The sequence below is a fragment of the Chrysochloris asiatica genome, unplaced genomic scaffold (genome assembly GCF_000296735.1).
Source record: "Chrysochloris asiatica unplaced genomic scaffold, ChrAsi1.0 scaffold00005, whole genome shotgun sequence".
Lineage (NCBI taxonomy): Eukaryota > Metazoa > Chordata > Mammalia > Afrosoricida > Chrysochloridae > Chrysochloris > Chrysochloris asiatica.
The window spans coordinates 9,503,569-9,520,136 of NW_006408523.1; the positions used below are offsets into that span (position 1 = coordinate 9,503,569).

Here is a 16,568-nt window from a genome sequence, read left to right on the forward strand (position 1 = left end):
TCTGGTTTTTGTTTTTGTTTTTGTTTTTTACTAAGAGGTCTTTGCTTTGAAAATTCACTGGGCTCATACCAGTGAAAAGTAACTGAAAAAAGTCTTAAGACTGCATCCTTCATGCCTTTGAAAATGCAGTGTACCCTTGAGCAGGTCACCAGCCCAAATCCTGCTAAGTCAAAATGTGCCAGCTATGCTGATATAGGATGAAATACAACTGATCAAAAATTTAAAAGCTTGTCTATTTCCCAGCATGCATCAGGCCGTTTTCTCTCTGCGTTCCCCTCTCTCTCCCCCACATCCCCCTCCAACCTATCCACTCACACACTCACTCTCTCTCTCTCTTTCTCTCGGAGTCTCTCTCTCTCCTCTCCTTTCACAATAAATCAAGCAAGTGGGCATAGGCAATCCTCCAAAAGGACCGACCTTTAAGTGCAGAACAAAATCAGCATGTTCCATCCAAGCTTCCATCATACATTATGCATGCGACAAAGTTTGGCAACAGTGGAGCTGATGTGATAACACAGCTTATCAATAAGAACCCACCGCGTGAAACCTTTATAGTGGTGACTTTTTTTTTAAGGGCTCAAGTGAAGAAATTGTCTTTGTCAACTTTGGCTTAGAATATCCTTATATAGTTCAGGTACTTTGTCCGGGTCCACTGGTCTAGGTAAAAAATGTGTAAATTTTTGATGCCGTTTAGTCCTAGCCCCTTCTCTTGGAGTTCCGTCTTTATTCAATGCAACATAGTAGCGTCTTCCAGTGTCCACGTGCTTGTAGAGATTCGATGAATATGTGTTGTACCAGTTCTCTTCAAACTGTTCTCTGAATACACACTCTTGGGTTAGTTTTTCCTGCAAAAAAAAGAAAGAGAGAAAGAAAACAGAAATGAGTATGTTGCAGAATGAGCTTACTGGCTGCACCTTGTAGACTATATTCTATTGCCGCACATTAGAGCCTATGAGAAAACTGTATCCGTTTTGCAAAAACCACTTATCTCTGTAAGTTTCGTGACATTCTCATTTCCTATTCATAATAACTAAAGCACAAAAGACTTTGGATGTTTTCTAGTTAAACCGCAGACCCCTTTCAAGAGAAGTTGCTGTTTTCCCTTCTGAAATCTGTTCAGTCCACATGCCAATAACTTGCATGAGTCAAAGAGGCAGAGGGCAATGAGAACAACGGGCCCTTCTCATTTTTCACTATGGCAATAAAAATCGTGAAGGTCTTAGGAACGGAGGCCTTGGCTAAAGCCAGAAGTTCAGATAACTGATCCATCTTTACTACGTCGTTTTATGAAGTGGATCGTCATTCACAACATTTATCAGTGAAGTCAGATAGGTCTGCCCCCTTAAGCTGGAAAGAGGCACTCTGGTGGCACAGTGGGTCAAGCATTAGGATGCTAACCCAAAGGTCAGCAATTTGAACCCAGCAGCCACTCCGACGGAGAAAATGAGGTAGTCTGCTTCCAAAAAGATTCTTGTTGTTGTTAAGTACCATCGAGTCAGTTCCAACCCATAGCGACCCTGTATCGGGTTTCCGAGGAGCAGCTAGTGAGCTTGAACCGCCAACCTTATGGTTCAAATCGACCTTGGAGTCTAGCACATTGACCCACAGAGCCACACCAGGGCTCCTCATGGAGATTACAGCCTTGCCAACCCAGTGGGGCAGCTCTGTTTTGTCCTATAGAGCCGCCATGAGTCGGAAGGAACTTGATGGCGAGGGGGTTTGGTTTGGGTCATTGTTGTTGTGAAGTGCCGTTGAGTCGGTTCTGACCCATAGCGACCCTGTATAGGGTTTCCAAGGAGCAGCTGGTGAGTTTGAATTACCGACCTTGCAGTTGAAACGACACTGCAGTCTGGCGTATTAACCCACAGCGCCACCCCAGGGCTCCTTAGACACTTTTCAAAAGTGAGTGTGCAGAAGAATCATCTGGGATTCTTGTTTAAAATGCAGCCACAATCCTTTGAAATTCTGATACAGAAAAGTCTCAAAATGTGCATTTGAAGCAGGCACTCTCAGGGAATCCCGGGTCCACGTGCTCGGATAGAAGATTTTTGTCAGTTGCACTGCTAACCAAATGACCATTCTGTTGCTGTAGGTTCCCAGCTTGGGACCTCGACTGGGCAGTTCTACTCTGTTCTGTAACATCGCTATGAATCAAAGGCAGTGGGTCAGCAGTACGAATGAGTGCATGTGAGTACAAAGAAAAACAATGATTCTAGTCTTCCTATGTCCTTGAATCTGGACTTAAAAACCCCCACCCACCCATCAAGCCACTACACCTGCCTCCCAGGCACACAGCTTCCAAGAGAAGAGCTGTTCTTCTTCCTACCTCCCCAGAGCAGAAAAAGGGCCATCGTGCCATAAATATATGTTGTTGTTGTTGTTGTTGTGAAGTGTCGTTGAATCGGTTCAAATCCATAGCAACCCTGTATAGCGTTTCTGAGGAGTGGCTGGTGACTGAGCTTGAACCGCCGACCTTGCAGTTCCAAGCAACATTGTAGTCCAGCGCATTAACCCACAGCACCACACCAGGACTCCCATAAATATATGAGGGGGCTTCAAAACATTCATGGGGAAAAATGGAATGAAAAGATAATGGAATTTTTCCATGAACTTTTTTACTTCTCCTAATATTTCTCCTCCCAGCACCCCTTGGGCGTTTTGAAAGCAGGGTTTCCATACGTTATTCCATAATCTAGGTGCCAACAGGTTGCTACCTGTGGCCAGTAATGACCAGAGATAACCTACATGTCACATCCAGAAACCACATAGAAATGTCTGCTTTCCAGCTGGCTCCTCAGAAACAGGGGTTCTGAGGACTTTGCTGCTCTTTTCGTCCCTAAAAGAAAACTCTTAAAATAAGCGCCTTCCTAGACAGTCCTTTTAAAACGATACACCAAGATGATTTTTTTTACAAAATAGCAACCTAGCTCATGCTTAGCTGGCATCTTACATGAACAAGAAAACGTGAGAGGAAGAATTCCTTTCTCTTTCAGTTCCACCTTTTTACAAATTTTTTCAAGCCTCCTCATACATGCCCAGAATGCCGATGTCCTCTGCCCCTGCAGGCAGGGACAAACGTAAAGAAGCACACACAGTTCCTAGATGTTGGGTGAGTGAGGCCCATTAGCCCCCACTGCTTAGGGAGCAAGGCAAGTGAGGAAAGGAGGGAGCAGGAGAGAGCATTTGACACCTCATGAGCCCACTACTGGAATTCTGGTGTGGTGCTGCAGGATAAGCACTGAACTTCTAGCTATAAGGTCAGTGGTTCAAGCCCACCAGTCGCTCCTCAGAAACACTATACAGGGTCACCATGGGTAGGAACTGACTTGACAGCCCTTAACAACACTGAGCCCACAATTAGGCTAGTCTCTCTGGTCTGCCCTTTAAGAAAGCCCAGGACTGAAAACGCCCCACAGAGCAGGTCAATCTGTACTTCCAAACAAGTGCCCTTCCCAGTGACCAGAGAGCACCAGGGAAGTGTCCAACAAAGACCATCTCACTGTACAGAAATTATGCTACATAAGTCGAGCAGGGCAATACAGAAAGAAAAAGGAATGCCTCAGAAAAGGACAAAAATGATGGCTGATGCTGGGAGTGACTGAGGCGAAACCAACTGTAGAAACTGACAGGTTACCTGTAGCTCCATCCGCAGATGGACTACTCCCACGTGGTTGGTACGAATTGGGATCAACTTGGTGGTAGCAAGTTTGGTTTTTGGGTTTTAGGAGAAGCTGCGAGGAGCCCTGGTGGCACAATAGTTAAATGCTCTGGCTTCGAACCAAAAGGTCAGTGGTTCAAACCCACCAGCAGTTCCACATGAGAAAGATGTGGCGGTATGCTTACGTAAAGATGACAGCTTAGAAAACTCCATGAGGGCAGTTCTGCTGGGTCACATGGGGTCGCTATGAGTCAGAATCAACTCAACAGCACCCAACAACAAGAGAGATCTCTGGGTGGTCTCTGGGTGGCTGCTAACCTGAAGGTTAGAGGTACGGGTCCACTCAGAGGCAACTCAGAAGAAAGACTCGGTGATCTACTTCCAAAATATCAGCCACTGAAAATTCTACGGAGAGAGTTCTACTCTGATACATATGGGGTCACATGAGTTGGGAGTCCCATCAACAGCAACTAGTTTTAACTGGTTTATCATTTGTTTTGATTTTGGCAGAAGCTCTACACATGACAAGGAGGAGGGTACCCTATGGCGAGGCGGTCTTCTCCCCTCCCTCTCCAGATGAACCCAGAGTGATGTGCTCTGTAGACCTCCACTCCTACAGTGGGAGAATGAAGCAGATGGTAATTTTCATCCATCTCTATTAAAACTAATGAAACAACAATATTGTGCTGAAGGCTTTAACAACCGTTTTAGTCTTTAGTTCCATCTGAGTAATCAATATTCTCCTCCTAGGGAAGAGGATTCCAGGTAGAAAGAGTCTGGTTTGAGTTTTTGCTGTAATTAAGTAAGCTTTCTAAACAAATTGTGTATATCTTTTCATTAATAAAAGGAACCCATGTATGAACTTACACACTGAGCCTTTAGTTCTACAAGGACATGCAATGCAAATTCAAATTAAGTTTTCTTTTTCGTAACAGAAACTCACATCACCTGACAAGCACTTGGGAGTTAATCTTTACTGAAAAGGTAGAACGCTCTCTCCTTCTTTGGAAGGAAGGCATAAGCATGCCTTATGCCCCAGTTTTTATTACATTTGCATATATAACATGGCTAGAACACAATGACCTTTTTTGGATTCAAATATATACAGGGTAATCTCAATAGAATATAGCTAGTTGGCCCAATAGAAAAAAGTATGGCTTTGGACTCAAAAATATAAGTGAATCCCAGGGTCACTCCTCACTAGCTGTAGGACAATTACAATGAACGTTTCACTTTGTAAATCTTGGATGGTAAAAAGAGTTAACACACTCAGCTACTAACTGAAAGTTTGGAGGTTCAAGTCCACCCAGAGGCACCTTGGAGGAAAGGCCTGGCAAACGACTCCCCTCAGAAAACACCACTGGAAACGCTGGAGCACAATCCTACTCCGACACAGACAGCATCACCAGGAGACAGGGTCAATTCCACGGTAACTAGTGCACGTAAATTTTGTAGTCCCATATTTCAAACACGTTACTAACAGCTAGCATGAGACAGGTTGTTACAAAGATGAAATCAGAAAAGGGTACCGAGCACATAGCTTGGTGGTGGTGTTGGATGCCATATCTGACTCGTAGTGACTGACCCTCTCTACAACAGAACAGACGCACTGACTGGTCCTGCCCCAGCCTCACAATCCTTGCTATACTAGAGTCCATTGTTGCAGCCACCATGCCAATCTATTCAATGGAGGTCTTCCTCTTTTTTGTTGACCCTCTACTTTGCCAAGTACAATGCCCTTCTACAGGGATTGATACCACGTGATAACAAGCCCAAAGTACGTGAGACAAACCTCACCATCCTCCCTTCTACGGAGCATCCTGGCTGCACTTCTTCCTAGGCAGATTTTTTGTTCTTCGGGCAGTCCACAGTGCGTTAAATTATCTTTACCATAACTCAAATGAGCCAATTCTTGTCCAGTCTTCTTAAGTCATTGCTCAGCTTTCACAAGCATGTAAGACAACTGAAAATACCATGGCTCGGGTCAGGCACACCTTAGTTCTCAAACTGACATCTTTGCTCTTGAACAGTTTAAAGAGGTCTTTGTGCAGCAGATTTGCCCAATGCAATACGTCCTTTGGTTTCTTGACTGCAGCTTCCATGGGCACTGGTTGTAGATTCAAGCATAATGAAGGCATTCACAACCTCAATGTTTTTTCTCTGTTTATCATCTTGCTTATTGGTCCAGTTGTGAGCATTTCATTTTCTTTGATTTAAGGTGCAATTCATGCTGACGGCTGTAACTTTTGATCTTCATCAATAAGTGCTTCAGGTCCTCTTCATTCTCAAGGGTGTATCATGTACATATCACAGGTTGTTAATGGGTCTTCCTCCTATCCTGATGACACCTTGTTCTTCATATAGTCCAGATTATCAGATTATTTGCTCAGCATAAAAACTGAATAAGTAGGGTGAAAGGATACAACTCTGATGCACACATTTCCTGATTTTCAAGCATCCAGTATTCCCTCGTTCTGTTTGAACGGCTGCCTCTTTACCTATGTACAGGTTCCACATGCGCACAATTAAATGTTCTGGAATTCCCATTCTTCATCATATAATCCATAATTTATTATGATCCATAGAGTCAAATATTAGCACAGTCAATAAAACACAAGTAAACATCTTCTCTCAGCTAAGATCCATCTGAGTTCAGCAATGATATCCCTAGTTTCATGTCCTCTTCTGAAGCTTGAATTTCTGGAATCTCCCTGCCAATGTATTGCTATAATTATTTTTGAATTATCTTCAATAAAATTTTACTTAAGCATTGCTTATGATATTGTTTGATAATTTCCACATTCTGTTGGGTCACCTTTCTTGGAAAGCGGCGTACTAGGAATCTCATCCAACAGGTCTCTCAGGTAGCTCTCTCTCAAATTCCTTGGCATTGACAAGGGAGCATTTCCAGCATTGCATCCGTTTGCTGAAACATCTCAGTTGGTATTCCATCAATTCCTAGAGTCCTGTTGTTCACCAATACCTTCAGTGCAACTTGGACTGCCTTCAATACTATGGGTTCTTGACTGAACATAGGTTTAAAAAAAAAGACAACCCACTTCCATCAAATCAACTCCAATTCAAGGTGACCCCCAAAGAACAATATAAAACGGTTCCACAGGAACTCTCATTCTTTACAAAAACAGACTGCCTTATCTTTCTCTTATGGACCAACTGGTGGGCTCAAACCGCTGACCTTTTGGTTAGCAGCCCAACTCTTAACCTACTGCACCACAGGGCTCCTGGTACACATGATTGTTGTTGTTAAGTGCCACTGAGCTGATGCTATATTGAAGTGCTTAATACAGTCAGCCCTCAATAAACAAAAGTGGTTGTTGACATTGTATTACCATCACAGTCTGAGAACTTGAACAAGCCTTCAAAAACAGTTAGTTCAACTGTTCCCACTGAGTCCAGGGGAGAGAGAGGCCCAGATGTGAGTGCTTTGCCCATGGGCTACATCACAGGATCTTGTTATTATCGTAATGAAGCCATTAGAGCCAGCGGTTTCCAGGAGCCCTGCATGAGATGCTGCTCTCTTGTGACTGGGGCCACCTTCCATTTTTCTACTTTTCAATCATCAGATCCTCTCAACCAGAATGACTTCTGGTGATGTTTTTAAGAGTCAGATACTAGGAAGTGTTCAAGAGGTCAAGGGCTAGCATTCACATGGTATGGTCAGAAATTAAGGGCAGAAATTCGTCTTCGAAGAAACAGATGTGTTTCTTCTTTTCCTGAAAATGTCATTTTTTAAAATGACATTTTTTAAATGACATTTGCAGAAGCAATATGTGGAGAGGGTAGGAAAAACTGAAAACATGAACAAACTCTATAGCCACAGAGATGCTAAAACCTAAACACAGTACACTAATTTGTTTTGGGCATTTAAGAAAAGATTCTTATTTTCTTCAGAATATGAAAAAATCCCTTTTTAAAAAAAAAAAGGAAAAAAGTTGAATCAGCTAAGATATTAAACTGGCCTTTTCACCGCTCAGTAAACATGCCTCTCTTTCCCCTAGAAGGTTACCACAGCCTTGCTTATACACGCATAATATAAATTTCTAGACAACCGTGAAAATAAGTGAATTCGTCTATTGGAAACACAGTCAGCCTTTCCCATCATGGTGGCTGCTGTTACGTGCCTTCAGTTCAAAAGGTAAATGAGGTTGTGGTTACAGTACATTGGAAAACCACTGGTACCTTTCAGCTTCGGTGATTATTACATAATTGGGCAATGCCACACTGATACGCTTGGATACCTTAAACATTAAAATCATCATTATAACTGAAAGACTCTTTTCTGTATTATAATATGCTTGAAAATAATGTCTTATTCTTATTGGCAGAAGCTCGAGTACCACAGTGTGTTATGCGTTGGGTTGCTAACCACACAAAGTTCTCATCTACAAGTCACTTTGAGGGAGAAAGATGAGGCTTTCTGCTCCAGTAAAAACTTACAGCCTCGGAAACCCTATACAGGGTCTGACTCGATAGCGCATAACCACCACCACCACCGCCATTCTTATTTGGGATTGTGTCAACATGTGATCTTTGTCTCCAATAACAAAATAGAAACACAGGTAGCTGATAGAGCAGTGAAATTTACAGAATCCGTCTACGATCAGTGAAATTTACAGAATCAAGTCTACTACGATCAGTGAGATTTACAGAATCAGTCTACTACGATCAGTGAGATTTACAGAATCAGTCTACTACGATCAGTGAAATTTACAGAATCAGTCTACGATCACCCTTCAGTTCTTAGTAACAAAATATTTAGTTGGGGTAAAGATATTTATGTTTTATATGTACTCCACAATTGTTTTTACTTTAAAAAATAAGTTTAAAAAGTTCAAATTGGGACAGCAAAGGGAAAAAAAATAACACATCCATATACAAATGTAAAGGGAGGGGTGACTTCTAAAAAAGTCAAGGCCTTTAGAATTATAAAACTCAGATGGTTTCAAAGTCCCCACATGTTTCCAATGCAGACAGTTTATAGAGTATTCCACTATAAAGTGATCAATTCGTGTTTTATTGTATTTCCATGTTTTAATTTCTTTTTTTAGATTATTTAACTATAGCTGTTTATGGCATACCTATCTTTGAACTGTTGAATTCTATCACTGGGCTTGGGTGGAGAATGTGGATTTAATTGAAAAGTCTCCTAAAGTCCATACTTTGGAACAAAATCTGGTGAATGTTAGCAACTATGGAAACCTCTTTTCATTTTACATCATCAAGTTCTGAGCAGTGGGAAAAACCCAAATGAAAAACTCAAAACGTTTACCAATCCTATAAAAACCCAAGTATGAGATAATCATGTGAGAATTAGAGTAGACCCCAGAGAATATTTAGGCATGTTATAAGGCATAAACGCATGTAGACACTGATTTAAAATGTTAGACATTTTTTTAATGTGTAACTCACATGGGCATTATTATGCCCAATTCATATCTCTCCCCCAATGAAAAAAAAAATGGAGTAGTTTCAAAACTTGAGTCTTAATAAGAGTTCTCATTGAAAACTTATCATATGAATACTGCTATTCATATTAAAATATGGAAACCATATTAATCCAGGGATGGTGTAACTTCAACCCCACTATCTAATGGGTTGCTTAAACTACTTGAATAAACAACCACAGCACATAAATTCATGATCAGAGACTGCAGAGACACTGTCTTAATTGCAGAGTCCCCACCTCTTTTATAAGTTAATGACTTTGATGCAATCACTCATTCTCATATGTACTTTTTATTATAGTCAAGGTATTTAAACCTCCCTTTAACCACAATTACTCATACAGATGTACTCTTCCTCATTAATAATCTAGCAGTAAACCCTTAATGGGAGTTGTTGTAAGGATGGGGCTGATTAAACATAATGACTAAAGGATCATTAATAAGATGCCAGGTCTTTTACTCCTCTCCCCTGGGAGAAGTCCGCAACTAGACAGAAAGTAACAAACACAGAGACGCTGGGCAGGAGGACACTCTTGGTAAATTTCTTAGGCACTCCAATTCAGATCTAACCCCCTTGTGCACTCAATCTCATGCTGCCTCTTTCAAATCCTCACTCTCCAGACGAGCCTGCTTTTATACCTAGGATTATTTTCCTCATAATTATCACTGGAATTGTGGGGTGGCAACTGAATCAGTTGTGTCCGTGAAGATGGACAAATAGAAAATTAAGAATTCCTGTCTCCCCACACACACACACTCTTTCTCCATCTATAAAAACGAACAATAATAACATCAATACCTTCTCTGCAGAAACTGCTCACCTATATAGTTAAAGGACTCAAAGATTGGAAGTCCCAATGTAATGGTGCAAACACAAAGACACACACGTGCACACACATACACACACACTTTCGTCCATGCTCCACACTCCCCCCAAACATTGTGACACCAATAACACTGCCACAGACAGAACCTGCCCACCCCACTATCAGACAGACTGACCACGCTTAGCAAATCAGTGACCTTCAATTCATTAGAAGTTGCCTACAAACATGACCATTTGCTTAGCAAATCATATTGGCTGATTAACTTTCAAGACATGCTCAGAGCAATATCTCCACAAAGGGAAAAAGTCTTCCTCAAACTATGTAGAACTCAAGGTTGAGAATTTCAATATTCACTATGAATATTGAATTCATTATGAAATATTTTTGCTTATGTCAATGTGTAATCAACGTACATTTTAATCTTACACAAATAAACCTAAAAGATTAAAAAAAAAAAAACAAAAAAAAACCCTCAAACCTCTTTGATGTCTTAGGTAAAAAAAATTGCATGTGACACTTATTCAAGTAGTCACTGGTAAGAGTAATTATTGTCATTCAGTGACCATTTGCATTATACATCAAAGAAATGTGAACACTGAAAATACTTCCAATTCAATTATTACCTGCTCTGGATTGAAGTGTATCCCCCAAAATATGTCTTGCGAAGTCTAATCCTTATACCTATGGTTTTAATCCTACTTGGGAATGGCTATACCCATGTTGTTGTTGTTGTTAAGTGCAGACGACTTGGTTCCAACTCACAGCAACCCTGTATAAGGTTTCTGAGGAGCAGCTGGTGAGCTTGAACCACCGATTTTGTGGTTCAAACCGACCTTACGGTCCAGCACATTAACCCGCAGCGCCATGCCAGGAGTCCATACCCATTTAGGATAGGGTTTTAATAGGAGCAGATTGGCGAGAAAGCAGATACCCGTCACATGAAGATCGTCCAGGAATCAAGAATAGAAGCTTAGAAGAGACAAGGGCCTTCCCCCAGGGTCAACAGAGACAGAAAGCCTTCCCCCAGAGCTGGTCCCCTGACTTGGGACTTTGAACCTCCTGGTGTGATACTGTAGAATAAATACTGGACTGCAGCTCAAACTCACCAGCTGCTCCTTGGACACCCCACACAGGATTGCGATGAGTCAGAATTGACTCAATGACACTTAACAACAACAACAATTGCTGTTAGCTAAAAACTTGCTGTATTTCTGTTATAGCAGCACTGAGACATCACCCTAGTAAGAACTAAGAGTAGACTGTAGGATCACACAATGACAACCAACAGAGGAGAAACCCAAGACAGAGATGTGAAGTTAAGTAAGAGATTCAAGGAGAATCCTACACAGAGACAAAGGACTTCAACTGCTGTGGTACCACCATGTCGACCAATGTACCAGAAGGGGAGCAATCTAATAGGATAAATGTGCCATGGAGATTGTCTATATCAGACAAAAAAAAAACAAAACCCAACATATGCCATAGAGTCGATTCCAACTCACAACCATCCTTAAGGACAGAGCAGACTGCTCCCTAGGGCTTCAAGACTGCCCATCTTTACAAAAACAGACAACCTCATCTTTCTCAGCACCAATCTTAAGGTTAGCAGCCCAATGCTTATCCCACAGTACCACCAGGGCTCCGTACAAAAAAACAGACAAAGAGGATTAAAATTCAGGACTTGGTTTGTAAAAATAAAATCAGAGAAATTGAAGTCTTCATACATATAGTGGGAATATAAAAACAACACAAAAAAAAAACTTAAGAACTAAGAGTCACAGAATTTCCTTTGTTAAATGAATGTTAACTCTGTATGCACACACACAATCTGGTAACCATGGGGGGGGCGGGGAGGGTTACTAACGCTCCTGAACATTTTAACACTGCCTTATCAGTAAAATGAGGAAATTGGAGTCAATTTCTAATGTCTCTTGATGGTGGTGGCAGTTGTGTGCTGTGGAGTTGGTTCTGACTCACAGTGACCCTGTATAGGGTTTCTGAGGCTGTAAATCTTTAAAGGGGGAAGAAAGTCTCATCTTTCTCCAACAGAGTGGCTGGTAGATTCGAACTGTTGGCCTTTCGGTTAGCAGCCCAGCTAATCATCCACTGTCCCTTGTTGTTGTTGTTGTCAAGTGCCGTTGAGTCGGTTCCAACCCCTAGCAACCCTGTATAAGGTTTCCAAGGAGCCGCTAGTGAGCTTCGACCACCGACCTTGCAGTTCAAATGGCTTTGCTGTCTGCCGCATTCACCCACAGTGCCACACCCCCCCTAGGATCTATTAATTCAGTTTTGCAAACACTAACTTCACAATAACTTTGGAAGGACATATTGAACAGGAAATGGAAGAGGAAACTGCCACAAAGTAGGAGAATAGGGAAAGAAACCAAATAAAATGGGCTGCATCCATTGCTCATTCCAAGAGGGAAAGAGGAAGCAGCTGAGAAATGCTGAAGAGATTTATGCTTCCAGAAGCCGCCACAAGAATCAGACCGTTATTCAAGGAGGAAAGAAAGAAAGGCAGAAAGATGGGGTTTGAGCAGGAGGGCCCCTCCTTCCTCCTCCCTGGGCAACCATTCGGATTATAAACTTCCTGGGGGGGGGGGGGGGGTCTTAAGGACCCTGGTGGCACTGTGGGATAATTGGACTGCTACTCACAGGTCAGCAGTTCAAAACCTCCAGTCACCACTTGGGAGAAAAATGAAGTTGTCTGCTCCCCTAAAGGTTTGCCGTTTCAGAAACCCTCTTGACGGTGGCCATGCACTGGAATTGACTCGATGGCATAATGGAAGCCTGCCACAGCCCTCTTCTCCACACTGGCCTCAATATGTATTGCTCATTAAACAACTGTCTGCCTGACCAAGAAACCCTATGTCATAAATTTCCCTACAAGAACTTACTTAAAAAGGAAAATCCAAATCCTGTAAGTAAATAAAAAGCTAACGATGCTGTCGAGCACGTGAGTCTGAGGGAGGAAGTGTTGTTGTTGTTGTTAAGTGCCGTCGAGTCGGTTCCAACCCATAGCGACCCTGTACAGGGTTTCCAAGGCTGTAAATCTTTACAGGAGCAGAACGCCTCATCTTTCTCCCGCGGAACAGGTGGTAATTTCGAACTGTTGGCCTTAAGGTTCGCAGCCCAATTCGTAACCACTACGCTACCAGAGCTCCTTGAGGGAGGAAGTAGACATGTAGAAAGGCAGATAAAATGCGACACCAAAGAGAAATCAAATCAGGACTCTGTCACTATTTGGCATTTCCATACAACTCTTGATTTTTTCAAAAGCTCCCAGCAACCACTTGTGCTTCCTCTGTCCCCATCTCCCCACAACACCCACAGAGAAATTCTAAGTGTTTTACTTAGAACGTGACTGAGGTTCATCTCTGGTATTGCTCTCAACTACTGGAGTCTCCAGCTCCTAGCTCCCACGGGACTCAGATCAGCCCCAAACTACTACACAATTTATAAGTTGACCCAAATCCTCCCGAGGAATTCAAGGAGCCCTGGTAGCGCTGTTGGTTAGACGTTGGACAGCTAATCAACCTCAAGACCAGTGGTTCAAACCTACAGGCCACTCCTCATGAAAACATGACTCTGTTTGCACCTGTATAGATTTAGAGTCTTAGACACCCTAAATAGGGTTGCTATGAGTTGGAATCAACTCAATGGTAGTAAGTGAGTTGGGTTTGGGGTTCTCTAGGAAGTAACCCATCTATGCTGCTCCCTTCTTCCTAAGTCTCTCTGGGCTCTTTTCTCTATTGTGGCTCTGATACGATCAACTCGCCACTCTGTTCGTTCAAGACATACAATAATCTGCTGACATGTACATGGGTAGGCCTTTTAAAGTATAGTGCCTTACCTCTGAAAAAAGTTGGCACTGGTGAATTCACTAACATGTGAACTTCAAATTAAAAAAATCATAATCAGGTTAAATCCCTAATAAAAGAAAAATGGATCAAAAAATAACGATCTGGATATGAGAACAAAGATTGCACCATTCATCTTGATAATAAGCCTTAACAGTCAACATGCTTGAATGTCATTCAACAAATGACATATCTTAATCTGAAAGAAAACATCTATTTATTTTCAGGGACTCTGTTATAAATCTTCATTTCCAAATTCAAACTTTCAAGGAACTAAAATTTCAGTGTGTTTCACAGAAATTAAGAAATATCCAATGTTGTGCTGGGACCTTGGCATTATCAGCCATATCAATCCGTAAACAGTGTGCAGGTAACTCACATTTTCAGTAGCAACTGCACAACTTGCTCTACAGGCATTGTGTTCTGTAATCCTCACCATCACACTCTGAAGTAGGTATTATTAGCCCTATTTTATAGCTTTGGCTCAGGAATTGTGAGTAGGTTACCCAAGGTCACATAGCTAGCTAGTGATAGAGCTGGGGTGCTTTATCCGCACATTCAGAAGGGCACTGAAGAAAAGCACAGACTCCAATAGTCCATCAAAACACAACAAATGGAACATGGACTTGAGAGACAGACAGAAAAACAGATACACAGATCAAGCCAACCAAGTCAGGGAGACAACCATCTGAAACATAGCAATTCACATGAGTTAGAAAGAGAAGGAGGAAGAGGGAGGGGGGAAGAAGTGGGGAGGCAGAGGAGAGGCAAGGGGAAGGGACAAAAAGAAAGGAGAGGAAATGGAAGGTGAAGGAAGAGAAAAAGAGAGGTAAGCCAGCCACAAGAGCGGAAGGCAGCCTAGGGCTGAGTCAGAACAGCACATTCTAGAACACATGATGGAGCATGGCAGTTAAAAAGGCACAAAAGAACCCCAAGCCACAGTAAAGGCATCACATTTGCACCATAGAGTCTGTCATTGGCCTGTGTGTTCTCAGAAGATGCGTTAAGCTCTGGGCATCTCCTTACAAAGGAGGCACAAACTACAATGGACATGCCAGTGAAGAATCACAAAAAAATAAAACTGTGGAGAAAGGAAGAGATCAGCACAGGTTAGGATTTGAACAATCCATGAAGAGAAAGGTAAAAAGTGGCTCCCTGCCTCCTGTCACTCCACTGCACACTCTGACCCCTTGGCAGGGAGCAGACCTTCTCCTCAGCCGGTTGTCACAGCTCTGCTCTGAGGCACGCCAGGTCAGCAGGCTGATAAATGATGTTTCTTCTCAAGCCCAACTCAGATTCTGGCAGGGGAGAGACAGAGCAGGGACGGGTGTCCAGGCCACTGCTCAGGTGACCTGGTGGTTCTCACTTCACCCCAGTGGACGCAACTTTTCCTGAGAGGTTGGAAAGGCACCTCATAATCTGGGACAATAGAAATGTCACTCCCTGAGAGGCTCATGATACTGAAGGGGAAGGAACCTTTAAGTGTCAGCTACTGGGAGAAGGAGAAACAGGCCGCAGACTATGGCAGGAGGCAAGGGAAGGCCAAGAGACTGGACCCACTCAATACACATCTAGCGGCCGCCATGTTCCAAACCCTGCAGCAAAGCTGCCTTCCCACAGCTGTCTCTCTACTGAGGACACCTTCCTATTTTCCTCCATCCATCTCAACCACCCAACTCCTCTGAAATAATCCCCGCATCGTCTCTTGGAATTACGTTCCACCTCCAAATTTTCAAAGCCCTGCATATATAGCTCTACAATAACACAGAGCACACCAAATTATAATTCTTGGTGTATATGGCCAACTCCCCCAATTCAGTTGTATCTCCAGCACCTCCTAAAGTCCCTGGCACATGACAATAGGAACAGCAAATGTCTGCTGGCCTTGTGAAAGAAAACAAGAGTGAGTATGTGAGTGAGTGTGAGTGTGGAAGTGGATTTGAGTGTGTGAGAGGGAGTGAATGTTCCAGTACGTATGAGTGAATGAGTGTGAGTGTGAGCGAATGTGAGTGGGTGATTCAGAGCCCATGTATAAGTGGATATGAGGGTGTGTGAGTGTGAGCAAGTACATACGTGTGGATGAGTGTGTGAATGAGGGACTGTGTGAGGGAAGGACTGACGGACTGACTGACTGACTGACAAGCACTTCCAACAGGAACGAATCTTGGTAGCAAGGTGTTAGAGGCAGGGAGAAGAGCTCTGAGGCAGCATGTGTGTGCTTCTGTTTTCCTAACACTGTTTTTCACAGATGCTGAGAATCCTCAACTTCCAGATGAATCTAATTTCATGGATGTGGGACAAGGCTTGGGAACAGGTTCGGGACATGGCAAATGACGAATAAACTATAGGGACTTCTAGTCCATTCACACAACAAGCACTGGAAGCTAATAAAGTATCACCCTATGGTGGATGGTAGTTATGTGCCGTGGAGTCGGTTCCGTCTCATAGCGACCCTATACAGGGTTACCGAGGCTGTAAATCTTTACAGGAGCAGAACGCCTCATCTTTCTCCTATGGAACAGTTGGTAGTTTCGAACTGCTAACTTTGAGGATTGCAGCCCGATTCATAACCACTATGCTACCAGAGCTCCTTAGAAGCTTTCAAATTTTCTAAGGGCTGCTCTTTAATAAGTTCATTTTAAAGGGCTAAGGAATCCACAGGAGTTTTTTTCATAATGTATTTGTTCCCTATTTTTTCCCTCAAAGCATACAAGTACAATTGCTACAACATGAGTGCATTATCGTAGCTGGAAAATAC

General features: G+C 42.7%; 1 protein-coding gene across 1 annotated transcript in view; it reads right to left on the reverse strand.

Annotated features, from left to right (window-relative positions):
• Nucleotides 1-377: 377 nt before the first annotated feature.
• FGF9 (fibroblast growth factor 9) overlaps nucleotides 378-16,568 on the reverse strand; it is a 56,133-nt gene continuing 39,942 nt past the window's right edge. The window contains exon 3 of the mRNA XM_006831957.1: nucleotides 378-845. Within this exon, the coding sequence (XP_006832020.1) occupies nucleotides 600-845 (246 nt within the window). The 3' untranslated portion in view covers nucleotides 378-599. The remainder of the gene's footprint in view (nucleotides 846-16,568) is intronic.